General features: G+C 38.7%; 2 protein-coding genes across 10 annotated transcripts in view; one reads left to right on the forward strand and one right to left on the reverse strand.

The window, feature by feature from the left end:
* The window catches only part of phactr1 (phosphatase and actin regulator 1), a 98,481-nt gene extending 92,771 nt beyond the window's left edge, over positions 1 to 5,710 (forward strand). For all 6 annotated transcript variants that reach the window (XM_071486543.1, XM_071486544.1, XM_071486546.1 and 3 more), the window contains 5 exons: positions 1,354 to 1,409; positions 1,502 to 1,563; positions 2,827 to 2,967; positions 3,060 to 3,136; positions 4,349 to 5,710. In XM_071486543.1, coding sequence (XP_071342644.1) covers positions 1,354 to 1,409; positions 1,502 to 1,563; positions 2,827 to 2,967; positions 3,060 to 3,136; positions 4,349 to 4,364 — 352 coding nt within the window. In that variant the 3' untranslated portion in view covers positions 4,365 to 5,710. The remainder of the gene's footprint in view (positions 1 to 1,353; positions 1,410 to 1,501; positions 1,564 to 2,826; positions 2,968 to 3,059; positions 3,137 to 4,348) is intronic.
* Positions 439 to 11,545, reverse strand: tbc1d7 (TBC1 domain family, member 7). Of its 4 annotated transcripts, none has more exons than XM_071486549.1 (9): positions 11,252 to 11,545; positions 10,940 to 11,059; positions 10,148 to 10,228; positions 9,673 to 9,863; positions 8,166 to 8,303; positions 7,410 to 7,555; positions 6,231 to 6,360; positions 6,015 to 6,142; positions 439 to 1,512 (listed from the first exon to the last, which is right to left on the reverse strand). In XM_071486549.1, exons 2-8 carry the CDS (start codon positions 11,049 to 11,051, stop codon positions 6,056 to 6,058), a joined length of 885 nt encoding a protein of 294 aa, XP_071342650.1. In that variant the 5' UTR covers positions 11,052 to 11,059; positions 11,252 to 11,545; the 3' UTR covers positions 439 to 1,512; positions 6,015 to 6,055. The 4 variants fall into 4 exon arrangements, with proteins under 4 accessions (XP_071342650.1, XP_071342651.1, XP_071342652.1 ...); XM_071486550.1 differs by having other exon boundaries at positions 440 to 1,419; XM_071486551.1 differs by lacking the exon at positions 439 to 1,512 and having other exon boundaries at positions 5,370 to 6,142; positions 10,940 to 11,073.
* Between the last annotated feature and the right edge of the window lie 1,221 nt (positions 11,546 to 12,766).

Genomic DNA, 12,766 nt, shown 5'->3' on the forward strand with positions numbered 1-12,766 from the left:
TGTAGAATTATAAAAACTGAAACTACTTAAAAATGAATTTATGTAACAAAATATCTTGTTTTTGGCTCAAAACCATATCATGCATCTTAAGAGCACAGGATCAGGCAAATATTTAAAGACACCTGCTTGAAGTTTTTAATCATTATCTGGTTTCATATTGTAATAAATGCTGAAAACAAGCTTACAGCTTACAGTTTTAAACAAATTTTCTTTAAAGATGAATAATTATTTTAATATAATTCTTGCAACAGCAAAGAGAGATCTCGATTTTTTTATTTTTATTTATTGAAACAGAGCAAGTTGAATTTAACAGAGCAAGTTGAATAAAACTCCTTTTTTTGTTTATTTTATTTTATTTGTTCATTAGGTTTTTCCAACATGACACACACACTTGTACATGAGTACCCCCTCCCTCCCTCCTCTCCCTCCCTCCTCTCCCTGTAGCAGAGATAAACAAGGAGAGGCAATGGCATTAAGAGACATATGTGAATTCTCTATCTGAATCTCTTTGAGAATCCTGAAATCTCTACTGGGAATAAAGTGATAATCAAGATAAATTCAAATAAATCCATAAAGATGGTTTTCAAAGTCAGATATTTCAGTGCAATAGAATAAATTCAGTGGTATTTAAATTTCAAACTAACTACTCAGTGGTGACAGTCAATAACCCAAAGGTATCAAACGTTCTGTGATATAAAACAGAGAAAATCCCCAAATCCTCACACTGAAGAAAGTGGAACCAGAGGAGATTTGATCATCAACTGAAGAGTTTCAGCACCAACTGAATTTTACTTATTTTGCCTGAAGTGAAAATGTGTGTAATAATGTTTGGACACTGGCTGAAGCAGAAAATGACTAAATTAAATTCAGTTCATCTTTCAGCTTAGGTCACCACTAGATGTCACATACTTTTATAAATCATACACTAAGTGGATAAAACGACACTTTTTATCACAAAGACAGGCTTCGATTTCTATTTTGAAAACTTGAAACGTTGAAAACTTCCAGTGAAATGTAAATTTCTTACAGTTGTAGGGAGAAAAACAAAATGCTCTGTGAGTTTGTGTGAACCGCCTCTGCAGAGCTCTGTCCCTTCGCTCCTTCTGTTCTCCCTCACCATCAATCTCTCTGCTCAGCTGTCTGAATCTCTGACCACTTTGCAGACACACTGTTGGAAATTCACATAACAACCTCGTAAAAAAATGACATCACATCCACAGTCAGCTCAGTCTGTCCACAAGAGTTAAATCTCTGCCTCGCGTAACATTTTGTTTGAGCACAGTGAAAATGATCAGACACAAACATAAAATCATATAAAAATAGGTTTCCTGAAATAGATGTTTTGTTTTCCAGGCGGTTGAGTCAAAGGCCGACAGCAGAGGAGCTGGAGCAGAGGAACATCCTCAAACGTAAGTCACTCTGCATAGCAGGAGAGGAAAAAGACGACCAACATTAATCATCGCTGTGTGTGATCAGGGTCTTTTTCTGTCGTTCGCTGCAGCTCGAAACGATCTGGAGGAGCAGGAGGAGAAGAGGGAGATCAAGAGACATTTGTCCAGAAAGGTAAGACGGAGAAGAGATGGACAGAGAGTCTTTAATCAGAGGAGAGATGGAGATATGGGCACGGTTGCCGTGGTGACCGAACTGCCATCCTTCATATTGCAGCCCCTTTACAAAAGATGATGGTATTATGTGTTACATCATCCTCTTATTCTGTGCGTGTGTGTGGGCTTGTTTTACTATATTGGTGGGGTCCGAAAACTGGAAGCCCACTGTACTTGTGGGGTCCAACAGATTTGTGGGGACCAACATGCACAAGTTTAAAGAGCTGTTTGAGGGTTAAGACTTGGTTTTGGGGTTAGGGCATTCACTTGAGATTCTCCATCTCACTGAGACCTCAAGGCCGCCTTGTTGTTCGGCAAACAGCAGCTGCCACAGTAATAATGAGTGATGTTTGATTATATATTGATAGAGAGCAGTGGTTCCCGACCTGTGGGCCGTGAACCAACATAAATAATGTTTTTAAGTGTTTTAAAACTAAATGATCTTTGAAAACATTTGAAAATGTTGATTCTTTCCTCCTTTTATTATTTATATTTTTTCCTTGAAATGTAATTTGAACATAATCTTTCAAATTTTTTACGTCTAGTTTTGTCTCAGAACATTTTAAAAACAAGTTGGTTAAAATGGAAAGACAGATGTAATTTTGAACATTTATATTTCTATTATTTAACATTTTCAGATAGTAACAGACAATCATAATATACAATAAATATGTCCTTCAATGCTGATCCAAGTCCAGAGTCAGATTTCCTACAAAAATGTTAAGTTTCTATTATTAAAAAATATTTTTAAATCATTAATATTATGATAAAAATATTGCACATTTGTAAAAAAAAAAAAAAAAAAAAAAAAAAAAAATGCACCCCAAACTTACTGCTCTTCAACCCTTTTGATTTCAGTCATAACTCTGGTCCCCTTTTTTTAATCATAAAACAGGGAACATAAGGTCTGTACTAGGAAAACACTTTGGAGTCATAAACCAATTCTGTGTCAACAGCTGTTGCAGTGATAATGTGGATCTAAAATGCTTTGCACAGATTGAATAAGAGCCTTCAAGCAATGAATAGCTTACCAAGGTTGTGTGAAAATTTAAACTGGTACAGACGAAAACACATCTATAGTAGTGATAGTTGGAGTTTGATCCTTTCCAGACACTAACGTGCGACCCTCTAACATTGGATGTCTTTGCACAGACTTATTTTCTTCAGCATGCATGTTAATAATGACTGGACGTAACACCCTTCCTCTCTTCACCTCCTGCAGCTCAGCCAGAGGCCGACAGTCGAGGAGCTGAGGGAAGCAAAGATCCTCATCCGCTTCAGTGACTACGTGGAGGTCGCCGAGGCTCAGGACTACGACAGGAGAGCCGACAAGCCGTGGACTCGGCTAACGGCTGCTGATAAGGTGAAGTTAAAGACGTGGTTCACTCTGGAATCAATGTCTGTACACACAGCACGTACTGTATTTACATATGTGTTTATTTGTGTGTTGCTCAGGCTGCCATAAGAAAGGAGTTAAATGAGTTCAAAAGCACAGAGATGGAAGTGCATGAGTCGAGCCGCCACCTGACAAGGTAAGAAGACTGCAGGACTACAGCCGCACTACCAGCCCCATGATTACACATTCTTGGGGCTACGTCCACACTAGTTTTAAAACATCTCTTTGGCTGCGTTTACGTCTGGTGTCCACATTAGTTTTCGAGCCCTGAAAACAGAGACCTCTGATGTTTGATCCATTTGAAAACTCTGTTTGCATTGTAGTCTGGATGGGAAAAAATGGAGACCTTATTATTATGACATAGGCACCCAGGGTTGTTCTCTGATTGGGTCTTGTCAGCCTCGACTACCAGTGATGAAAATAACATGAATAATGAATAGCAAGTGTTACTGATCATGTTGTCTTTACTAGCAGCTGTTGTGCAGTTAAATTCTGCATTTTAATGCTCTAACTGCCTTTGTTGTTCCTCGTTTGTTGTACTTCATGTAACTCATCAGCTGCAGAGTAGACAATCTGCTTCCTGTTTACAGAAGAAAACAATCGTCTAGATGGAGATCATTTTCACTTTAAAATGAAAACGTATTAGTGTGGTCGTAGCCTCAGATCATTATTACCAGTGGGGCAAAACTGTTAAGTTTGTTCTGCAGTTGGCACCAGAAGAAAAGTCATGCTGTTAAATCGAAAGGGATTATGAAATCTAAGCTTATATATTTAGAACAGTTTTAATCCTAATCAGTGTAAACGGCACTTAGTTGCAGCCAAGTGTGAAAACTGTTCAGATCAGACACGTAGTTGTAATCAGGGTATCTGGAGAATTTCTGTCAGCCACAGTATCTCCCACTAGGCAAAGCGCAAAGAAACTAATGCTGACTTTTGCACTAGTACAACTGATTCATCTTAATACCATATATATATATATATATATATATATATATATATATATATATATATATATATATATATATATATATATATATATATATATATATATATATACATATACACACACACACATATACATATACATACATACATACATATATATATACAAATAGTTAGCATGTTAGCATTAACCCCAAAATACAGCAGGAATTTGGTCATTAATTTTAGGCATATTTAATATTTTGACCTGTTGTTGGCACCAAATGAAAAGGCAGGAGATTGATGATGATGATTTAAATAACAATCCATCAGGTTTGTGTGGAGACATTTCAGTCTGGACCAAAGTACCTACCTGCTTCTCAAACGTTCCTCACGTTCTCTCTGTCATTATGTTTTCTCCCTACAGGTTCCATCGGCCATGAAGTGGCCCAGTCAGACCTCAGCCATGCTTTCGTACTCCCACAGAAGCCTCAATCGTTCCAACTGCTACTAGAGTCGACTTCAACTCGACACGAGTTTGAGCCATCACGGGAACTTTCAGATGGATTATACTCTCGGCTGGCATCTCCCCTCAGTGGAGATTTTAGAGGCTTCTTGATATTCAAAAGCTTTTAATTGTCATTTTTTTATGATGAAGAGGCGGCGATACGTTTCCTTTGCAGCACTTTTGTTTTTGAACAAAGCTTCTGGACGTCAAACACAGAATCTGTGCCAATTACAAGGATGGAAACGGTAGAAGGTGAAGGTGGGACGTTTGTTGTTTTTTTTTTTTCTTTCTAAACACAGGGATTGTTTTCTTGCCTTTCACCATGTTGTCACTCTCCTCCCTCAACCAGACTAAATCTTTCCTCGGGGGCGTGCTTGTGTTGGCACGGTTTTATTCCACAGATGACATCTCAATGACCGTTTATCTCATTTAGCCACAGGAATGAAAATATTTACCACAGCTTATGCTGTTGTAGGCAGCTGAACCTGAAGCCAAAATGTCCTAAAATCCTAATCAACCACCCCAAATGCTTCTTAAAAGCCAGTAACAATAAAAAATGATGATCTCCAAACACATTCACATCAATCAACTGAGCAATAATTTCAGATTTTCTCCTTATTTGTCCATCTGTTGATGGGCTGCATTCAAGAGCTCTTGGATTCAGACCTGAAATTCCCAATTGAAACCAAAGCAACTTGACTTGCTGTGGAAGTCGTGACCTTGAATGCATCCCAGAGGGACTGCTGTTGAGAGTTCAGTAACCCACTGTCTCGCTGTGCCTACAGTATTGTTTACAGGGATTTCAAATTTGCCAAATTTACTTGTTTCATTTGACACAGAATATTATCTGTAGACACAGACATATGTTGCCGAACTCTCTGACTTTTTGAATTTTTTTTGTATGTCATTGTGCGGTACAAAATATGGAAACCCTGCCACCTTATTTTGTTTTCTTTTTATTGTTTACAGTCTATATTCGGTCCATGAATTGGCAGTTTTTACCATATTATTGGGAGAACTTGTTGCTCTGTTGTGTGTGTTATGACTGAGAGTGTGAATGTGTGTGTGTAAGAGTCAGTAATATTACTGTTGCAAAATGTTTTGGGAGAAAAATATTCTCAGAAGTCTAAGACGTGTACATAGCAAAGAAAGTAAGTGAGACTTTTCAAATGTTTTTTTTGTAAAGCAGAAAAACTGCATGTGGGTATTAATTTATTGTGAGTCTTCTATGATGTATGCAGTTTCTTAAAGAAAGAAACTTATTAAAAAATAATAAGTTTATGCTCCCGTGTCTTTTTACAGACAGGTTTTCACACCTTTAACATGCTCCAGTGATCCCCTCTGTGTCCATGTGTTCCAACTCCAGCCTTCCTCTGTGCAGTTTGTCATAGTCTTTGGGGAAAGTGGGAAATTGGCTGGTCAAATATAGAAAGTGGTTCTAAAGTTCCCCGGCTTATCAAAAGGAGCCCATGATGAGTTTTCAGTTCAGTCAAGCAGAGACAAAGCCCCACGGACAGCGAACGCCACAGTCTGTTAGTCTCAGTGGAGTTAAGAAGTCCTGCAGGGTTCTGGGAAAGCTTCTCACCTCTGGGTTGAAATTCCTCCAGCGTCTGGAGCTCCATGTGGTTACACAGCGTGCATCGGGGTGCCACAGTATTTATGCCACAAGTCGATGGCTTTCGTCACGATGGCGTCCGTGTTTTCTTGCGGAATCTGGAAGGAGACGGTTACAGAGAGGTTATACAAACACAAAGCATTTCTGTTGTTAGACAAAAACACAATAGTGCTCTCATTTACTCACATTGCACAAGAACTTGACCACGCCTTCAGGCCTGTTGATGCCCATCAACATGATCTTGTAGCTCAGCAGAATCTCCAGGGCAACAAACACCAGAATCTTACAGGAGCCGCTGATCACTTTGTCCCAAACCCTGAAACCAAACATTAAAGGGTTCAGTTACATTCACTGATTTAAGGTCAGGAGGGCAAAACAGCTGCCTTCATTATATAACACGATATGATGTGAAAGAGGCTGTGAGCGTTGACTGTTTGGGTGCTTAGTAAAGGTGCATATTTCAACAGATTCAAAAGACAGACTGCCCTGGATTCTCACCAAGTCTGCAGCTCTCAGGCAGGTTTACACTGAGCTCACACTTCTCTCTGGTGTGTGTTTCTTTTCTGCTGGAATCAACACAACCCCTATTGTTTTGACCTGAGCTGTTGCTCCTATGCACAGTGAGACATTTGCATGAAGTCAATTTACTGTTGTCACACTGCTTGTTAAACCTTTGCAGCTTTGCACTTAGTGTTTGTCATTCCTGGTGACAAACAGCACTAACACTTGTCTTACCTTTCGCACTAAGGACTAATGTACAGGCCTGTAGCGATGCCATCCATCTTAAATTAAACGTTCAAATAACATCCAAGATGCTCAGTGAACCTTTGAGTCACTGACGCACAATGTGGAGAAAGCTTCACATTAGAAAACCAATCGAGCTCATTTTGATTCCCTCAAACGTAAATAGTTGTTTTTTACTCCTAAACTGGTTAAAGTACTTTAAACAAAAGGATTTCACCTCAACAAGCTGTCAGCACTTCACTGAGACAAATGCTGCACAAACAGAACTGGGAAAATTGCTATTTCCTTGTGCACTGGTGTAGTGGTAACATAATGAAAACAGCCCCATCAGAGCCAAATATGTAAATTCATGGCTGCAGACCTAAAGCTCATGAGAGGCACAATAAAAAGCCATTCTGACTGTGAATGTGTGAAAAGCCTGACATCCTCCTGTTTTCTCTCTCTGTAGTTTCCCAGCAGCACAGATCCAGACTTAAAAAAATCTGGAAGAGGTTTCTAAATAGCTGACAATAATAACAACTGGGTTGCTACAAAAACATTTTCAAGGTGCTGTGCGGATCTTGGTTGAGTTAAAACATTCTACAACGGTGACTAGGTTTTTCCAGTCAACAGTAAACTGACCTCTGCAGACTGGACTCGGGCAGGCAGCCAGCGAAGCAGTGTCTGAACCAGAGGCTGTAGGGCAGCTGGGCCAGGGCCCCGGTGTTCTTCAGATGGTTCAGCAGTCGAGGCTCCTCCTGACTCAGATAATGTTCCAGGCTCTTCGGCTACACCAGAATAAACCAGACAGAACAGGAAGGAACGACAAAGTCCTAATTCATGGTGACGCACATTAAAACAATAATGTGATCCAAACTCCTGAATCATGAGAACCTTGTCACATTAATTCTGGTATTTTATAAACTAAATTTACACCGTGATTCCTCAGATGCTTTGTATCTGAGCGCCATGACGCATGTTCAAAACTACACCAGAAAACGCGTTGGTTTGAATGAAGAGTAACGTCAATTCATTTGGCTTTATAAAATTTGACTGTTTCCTTCTGTGAACAATAACACCACTGTGGTGAATCTAAAACTCTTGTCAACATTCAGTTTTGCAGCTGATGCCTTAAAAAACAATATAATCTTTGTGGGAAGCAGCAACACAGTATGTTTTTTATCTATCTATAATCAATTCATATGTTTTGCTGTGTTTTGGTGATCAATATGCTTTTGAGTTTGATGAAAAATTCCTAGGATAAGATTCACTTACTGGAAATTCTTGCTTGTTTGAAAGTAAGTGGATTTTCTGCTAAGATTCTTTTAATCTACTGCTGTTAAGAAGGTCAATTTGCTTTGAAACTACATTTTTAGTGATAATGTCAAAAGTTCTTACAAGATGAGGCAGCGAGTCTCCAAACTTTGTGTGGAACTGATTGACGAAACATTTGATCAGCCAGTAGCAGTCGATGGGATCATCTACGATCTCCTCCATGGCTCTGCTGATGGAGAGGAAGTCCTCGTTTTCTTGATCCTGGAAAAGAAAAACCAAACAACAGTACATCACATGTTACAGCACCAGAGAATGAGGGAGGAACTCTAATATCAGCAGCCTGCAAAAGGGGAATGTGTGTGTGTGTTATCTATTACAACATTCACAAATCACACCTGCAAAAACTACAAAAATCATCTACAACATCTACTAGTATGAAGTTACCTGGCTCTCATTTATCAATGACTTTGAGAATGAATCATCTTTACAAAGTAATGTTATACTGCCAGTTACATATATATTTTCAAAACAATAAAACTTGTGGCACTCAGAAGTAAAAATACAGAGGATGATTGTTATTTTTATATTATTTATATATGCAAAAGATAAATAATTGTGACTCACACAGATCTAAACAAATTCTGACTGAAGGCATTTCACTCATGTGACCTAAATAGTTTAAAGAGAGACCTCTAGAGGGTGATTTGGACACATTCCCACTACCATGTCACTGTGTGGTTTCCCTGTTTAATTGTGGACCCAAATAAATTCAACTGATAATTTACTGATGTGGTCGTGAAAATACAAAGGGTTGTATTTCTGGTAATGAATGTAACTGATGTTTTGACATAAATCTTTGCATAGAAGGACAACAGCTGTAGTAACCAATCATTTTCCAGTTATGAATAATAATTCATAATGAAAATATCAGAGCTAACCTCAAATATCTGTGGCTGTTTTAACAGTCAGGCATCCATTGATTGCAGTAACTTCAGCAGGCCACAGTATGAGCCAAACCAGTAACCATCAACCATCAGACTATGCTCATATTGTTACCAGCTCCCGAAGACAAAATACATCTGTGGTCACACTCACACTGTTATTATGCAGTCTGGATGAAATGCAGCAAAAACGCTCAAAGATGCATTTAAAAAGGTGGAAACCAGGAAAAATTATACAGATACAGATTTGAACAAATACAACCACAGAAACACATTAACAGCCGTTCTCAGACAATAGTTATACTCTCTACTCTCATCACGTGTAAAAATCACTTATATCTCTGCTGTTAATACACAACAATACACAACACTAAAACAATAACAGGTTGTTAAAAAGCACCATGTCGTCATGATTCCTGTTGACAGTCATGCCAATGGATTTTTAACAAATTAAAGTTTTGCTTACATCCATAATTCATAAGTCACAAACTACAAACTTCTACACCTTAGTTCACTCACAATTGTTCTCTAATTCGTTCTGCTTGAACATCTAAAACACAACTGTCCTATCACATCACAAATAGCTCAATCCTCACTTGAACTGCGATCAAGGTCATACATCATCTCATGTGTTTCTGATGGTTTATCATTCTCAGATCTGACAATATTACTCTGGTTGGTTTTCTTACCGGTGGTGTGGTCTCAGAGCACCGTGGGAGCACCTGGCTCTCCAGCTGGAACATGCGGAGGTAGACGTGGGTGGAGGGTGTGGAGGAGTTGACGTATCTCATGACCTCCAGAGCCTCCAGGATGTCCTGGTACTGCTCCTTCCTGTAGCCTCCAACCAGCGTGTGAGAGTCACTGTGGGGTGGCAGGATGCCTGCAGGGGCAGGAGAGTGAAGATCACTGCCAAAGAGAGTTTTCACTACATAAAATGAATGAAACTGATTCATTTGAATGCACATAAAAAGGTTTTTTATTGTCCTGTCCAAGGTAGCTTGCATTATATAACCATAAAGAATTACCTCTAGCACACATACACTTTACATACAGTATTGTGGAGTACAAGACACAGAAGTTCATGATCTACTGTAGATTCCACACATTCACCTTGTCCTATCTTGTTAGGATGGTCACGTGTTAGTGGTCACGTGTTTTTCTTACCCAACAGTACCTTCCACACATGGATCCTATACATGGAGGGGAGAGGGAACCTCTGACTGAAGGTGCTCAGCTTTTCTAGATCTGTGACAAAGTAAAACACGTCTGTTATCTCGTCAAAACTCAACCACAACCACAGAAATCATGTAGAAACAGGTGGTGGGAAACACCATTGTGATGTAGTACTAATGGTGTTTCCTACTTTAAGTGGAGACGCTCTTAAAGTTAAGCTGTGACAGCCTGGTTGTCATTTTACAGATGTTTAATGTGTGACACATGTATACAGTGGACAAACACTATAAGTTAAGCATGTGTGCCCACACAGTGATGCCATATATAAATTATTATGGTAATAGGATAAGATAGAAAACAATAATTAACACTTTTGGTAAATCATACTAAAAGCTGCACGCGCTGTTTCAACTTTATTGATTGTGCTGCATTTATCATGTATGTCTCCATGTTCCTGATGTGTTGCATGTTTACAGTTTACACAGAAAACTACAAATTATGTTGATTTTTGATGCAAAAACAAGTAATGGTGCAAGATGTTAGTTTTCTCCATACTTGTCATGTGTGTCTACAAATCAGGCAGGCATCTGGTGTATACAAGTCTATTCAAATAGGATGAAACATGTCATTATTAATATAATATATAATATATTTATAATCGATTAGTCGTTTAAGAGGCTGAAACCAGTGACTTTCTTCTTATTTAACCACTAATTTCAGAATGAATGCCAAGTGTAAACTCAGGTTTCGCCTGGGTGTCGGTGAATATGAACTGCTGCCTACCCAGAGGATTATCCTTGAGCAGTATTTCCAGTGATTTCTTCTCCTCCACTCCCCTGAAGCCCACCTTCTCATAGTACGCTGAGCGGAAGTTTCTCTGAGGGTCGTCGGCCATGGTGACACCTGAGCAGCGACACCTGCGCGTCATTTCCAACATCCTTCAGTGTAAAGCTTCACTTGACATTTTATATAATATGACAGATAATGATTTACGGCTTTGCGCTGCATATCAGCAGAGTGGGGGGACAACATGGATGTATTATAAGACCTTATAATACATCCATGGGGGACAAATGTTCACTGCACGGCTCCTACCTTGGTGTTTTCTCACGTTTCCAGCCTGCTGTCAGTGTCTACCTACGGCTTCTAGCTAGCTGCTACATAACTGCAGCCAACAAGCTAACGTTGGTTCAGACACACAAACAAAAGACCTCGGCTCTTTCCGCGATGTAACGTAGACTTTAACCACAAGACGTGGACATCACGTTCAGCTGGTCGCCCCTGTAGCAGCGCTGGAGCTACATTTCCAAAAATAAACTGTTGGTGCGCTCCGCTACATGCTAGCTTTAGCCCCTGTTATTGCCATCAAACACTTCCGGGTGGAACTGTCAAAATAAAATCCTTGGCGTAAACCCAAACAAACAAACAAACAAAAACGTCTATACTAGATGGTACACAGGCTTCTTTGCAAAAGATACCAACTAAAGACCAACTAAATTAAGACCTACTCCTTAAGAACTTTCTCAATGAGTCGTGAATAGATTCAAAATTATAACGGATGATTGTTCTATATTTTGGGAGACTGCTTAGTTATGAAAATCAGTTTCAGTATGTAAACTCTTGTCCAGCAGATTATAAAAACAAATCAATGTTATATCTTGTTTTGTTTAAATGCCTGGTTCGTATGCAAGCACATTTGTTTATATATATATATGTTAATGAATATAATTTGATTTTGAATTTAGATTAAAATAATTTCATTAATTTATTGTAGCTTGTTATTCTCTTCGGCTTCGAGTGGCTGCTACGGGATCCAAATAAATGAACACGCTTTTATTTTGAAGGATATCTTCCGGTACCATCCCCACCCACCCACGAACTCTATTTGTCTCTGAAGATGGCTCATGGGGAATAATTAGAATCACTGAGCCTCAGTTTTTGTTTGACATAAGTTTGGGGCTCTTTGTAAAACAAACACCCTATACTTAGATAATACTTACTCAAATTAACCACAGGAGCATTTGCTGTCTGGGGAAACAGCCATCCCAGCTCCATTATCTGCATTTGTAATCAAATATATTCTTATATTCTTAATCAAACTTTATATAATGGGCATTTATATGATGGACATAGGCCACACATGTCCAAAGTGCCCACATAACAAGCTGATGCTTACAAGATTTACAAGCATGACTGGCTGAAACATTTCTAAAGTTAATGACCCAAAGAAACCTTAAATAACACATGGTATGGTGTGTTAATTAAATTTCAAGCAATTTGGTCCATGTGAAAATATATAACACTATTTACAGTATCCTTGTGTATGGTTATCAGTGACAGCCTACTTTATTGTCATTGTATATCAAGACACAACAAAATGTAGTTTGGCAGCAATCCAGTAGCATAAAAATGTCTATGAAGATAAATAAGAATAAAATAGTTGTTAAAATGGTCATTATAAAAAGACAGTATATATATTCATAGAATAAATAGTCTTATAAAGTATTTTAAACATAGGCTTAGTGTTGTATCTTTAGTGCCATTTTATAATGTAACTGATTAAAGGTCCCCTTCAAGTTGTGGACTGTTACAACCACCTAAACTGAGGAA

This window comes from Trachinotus anak, unplaced genomic scaffold, assembly GCF_046630095.1.
Source record: "Trachinotus anak isolate AG129_WGS33_773 ecotype Australia unplaced genomic scaffold, CSIRO_AGI_Tana_v1 ptg000010l, whole genome shotgun sequence".
In the NCBI taxonomy this organism is placed as follows: Eukaryota; Metazoa; Chordata; class Actinopteri; order Carangiformes; family Carangidae; genus Trachinotus; species Trachinotus anak.

Coding starts and splice junctions, on each gene's coding strand:
- tbc1d7 (XM_071486549.1), bottom strand. CDS start 11,051: ATGGCCGACGACCCTCAGAGAAACTTCCGCTCAGCGTACTATGAGAAG. Junction 10,229..10,939: donor GCTCAAGGATAATCCTCTGG/GTAGGCAGCAGT, acceptor ACTTTGTCACAG/ATCTAGAAAAGCTGAGCACC. Junction 6,143..6,230: donor TGGTCAAGTTCTTGTGCAAT/GTGAGTAAATGA, acceptor GTCTCCTTCCAG/ATTCCGCAAGAAAACACGGA.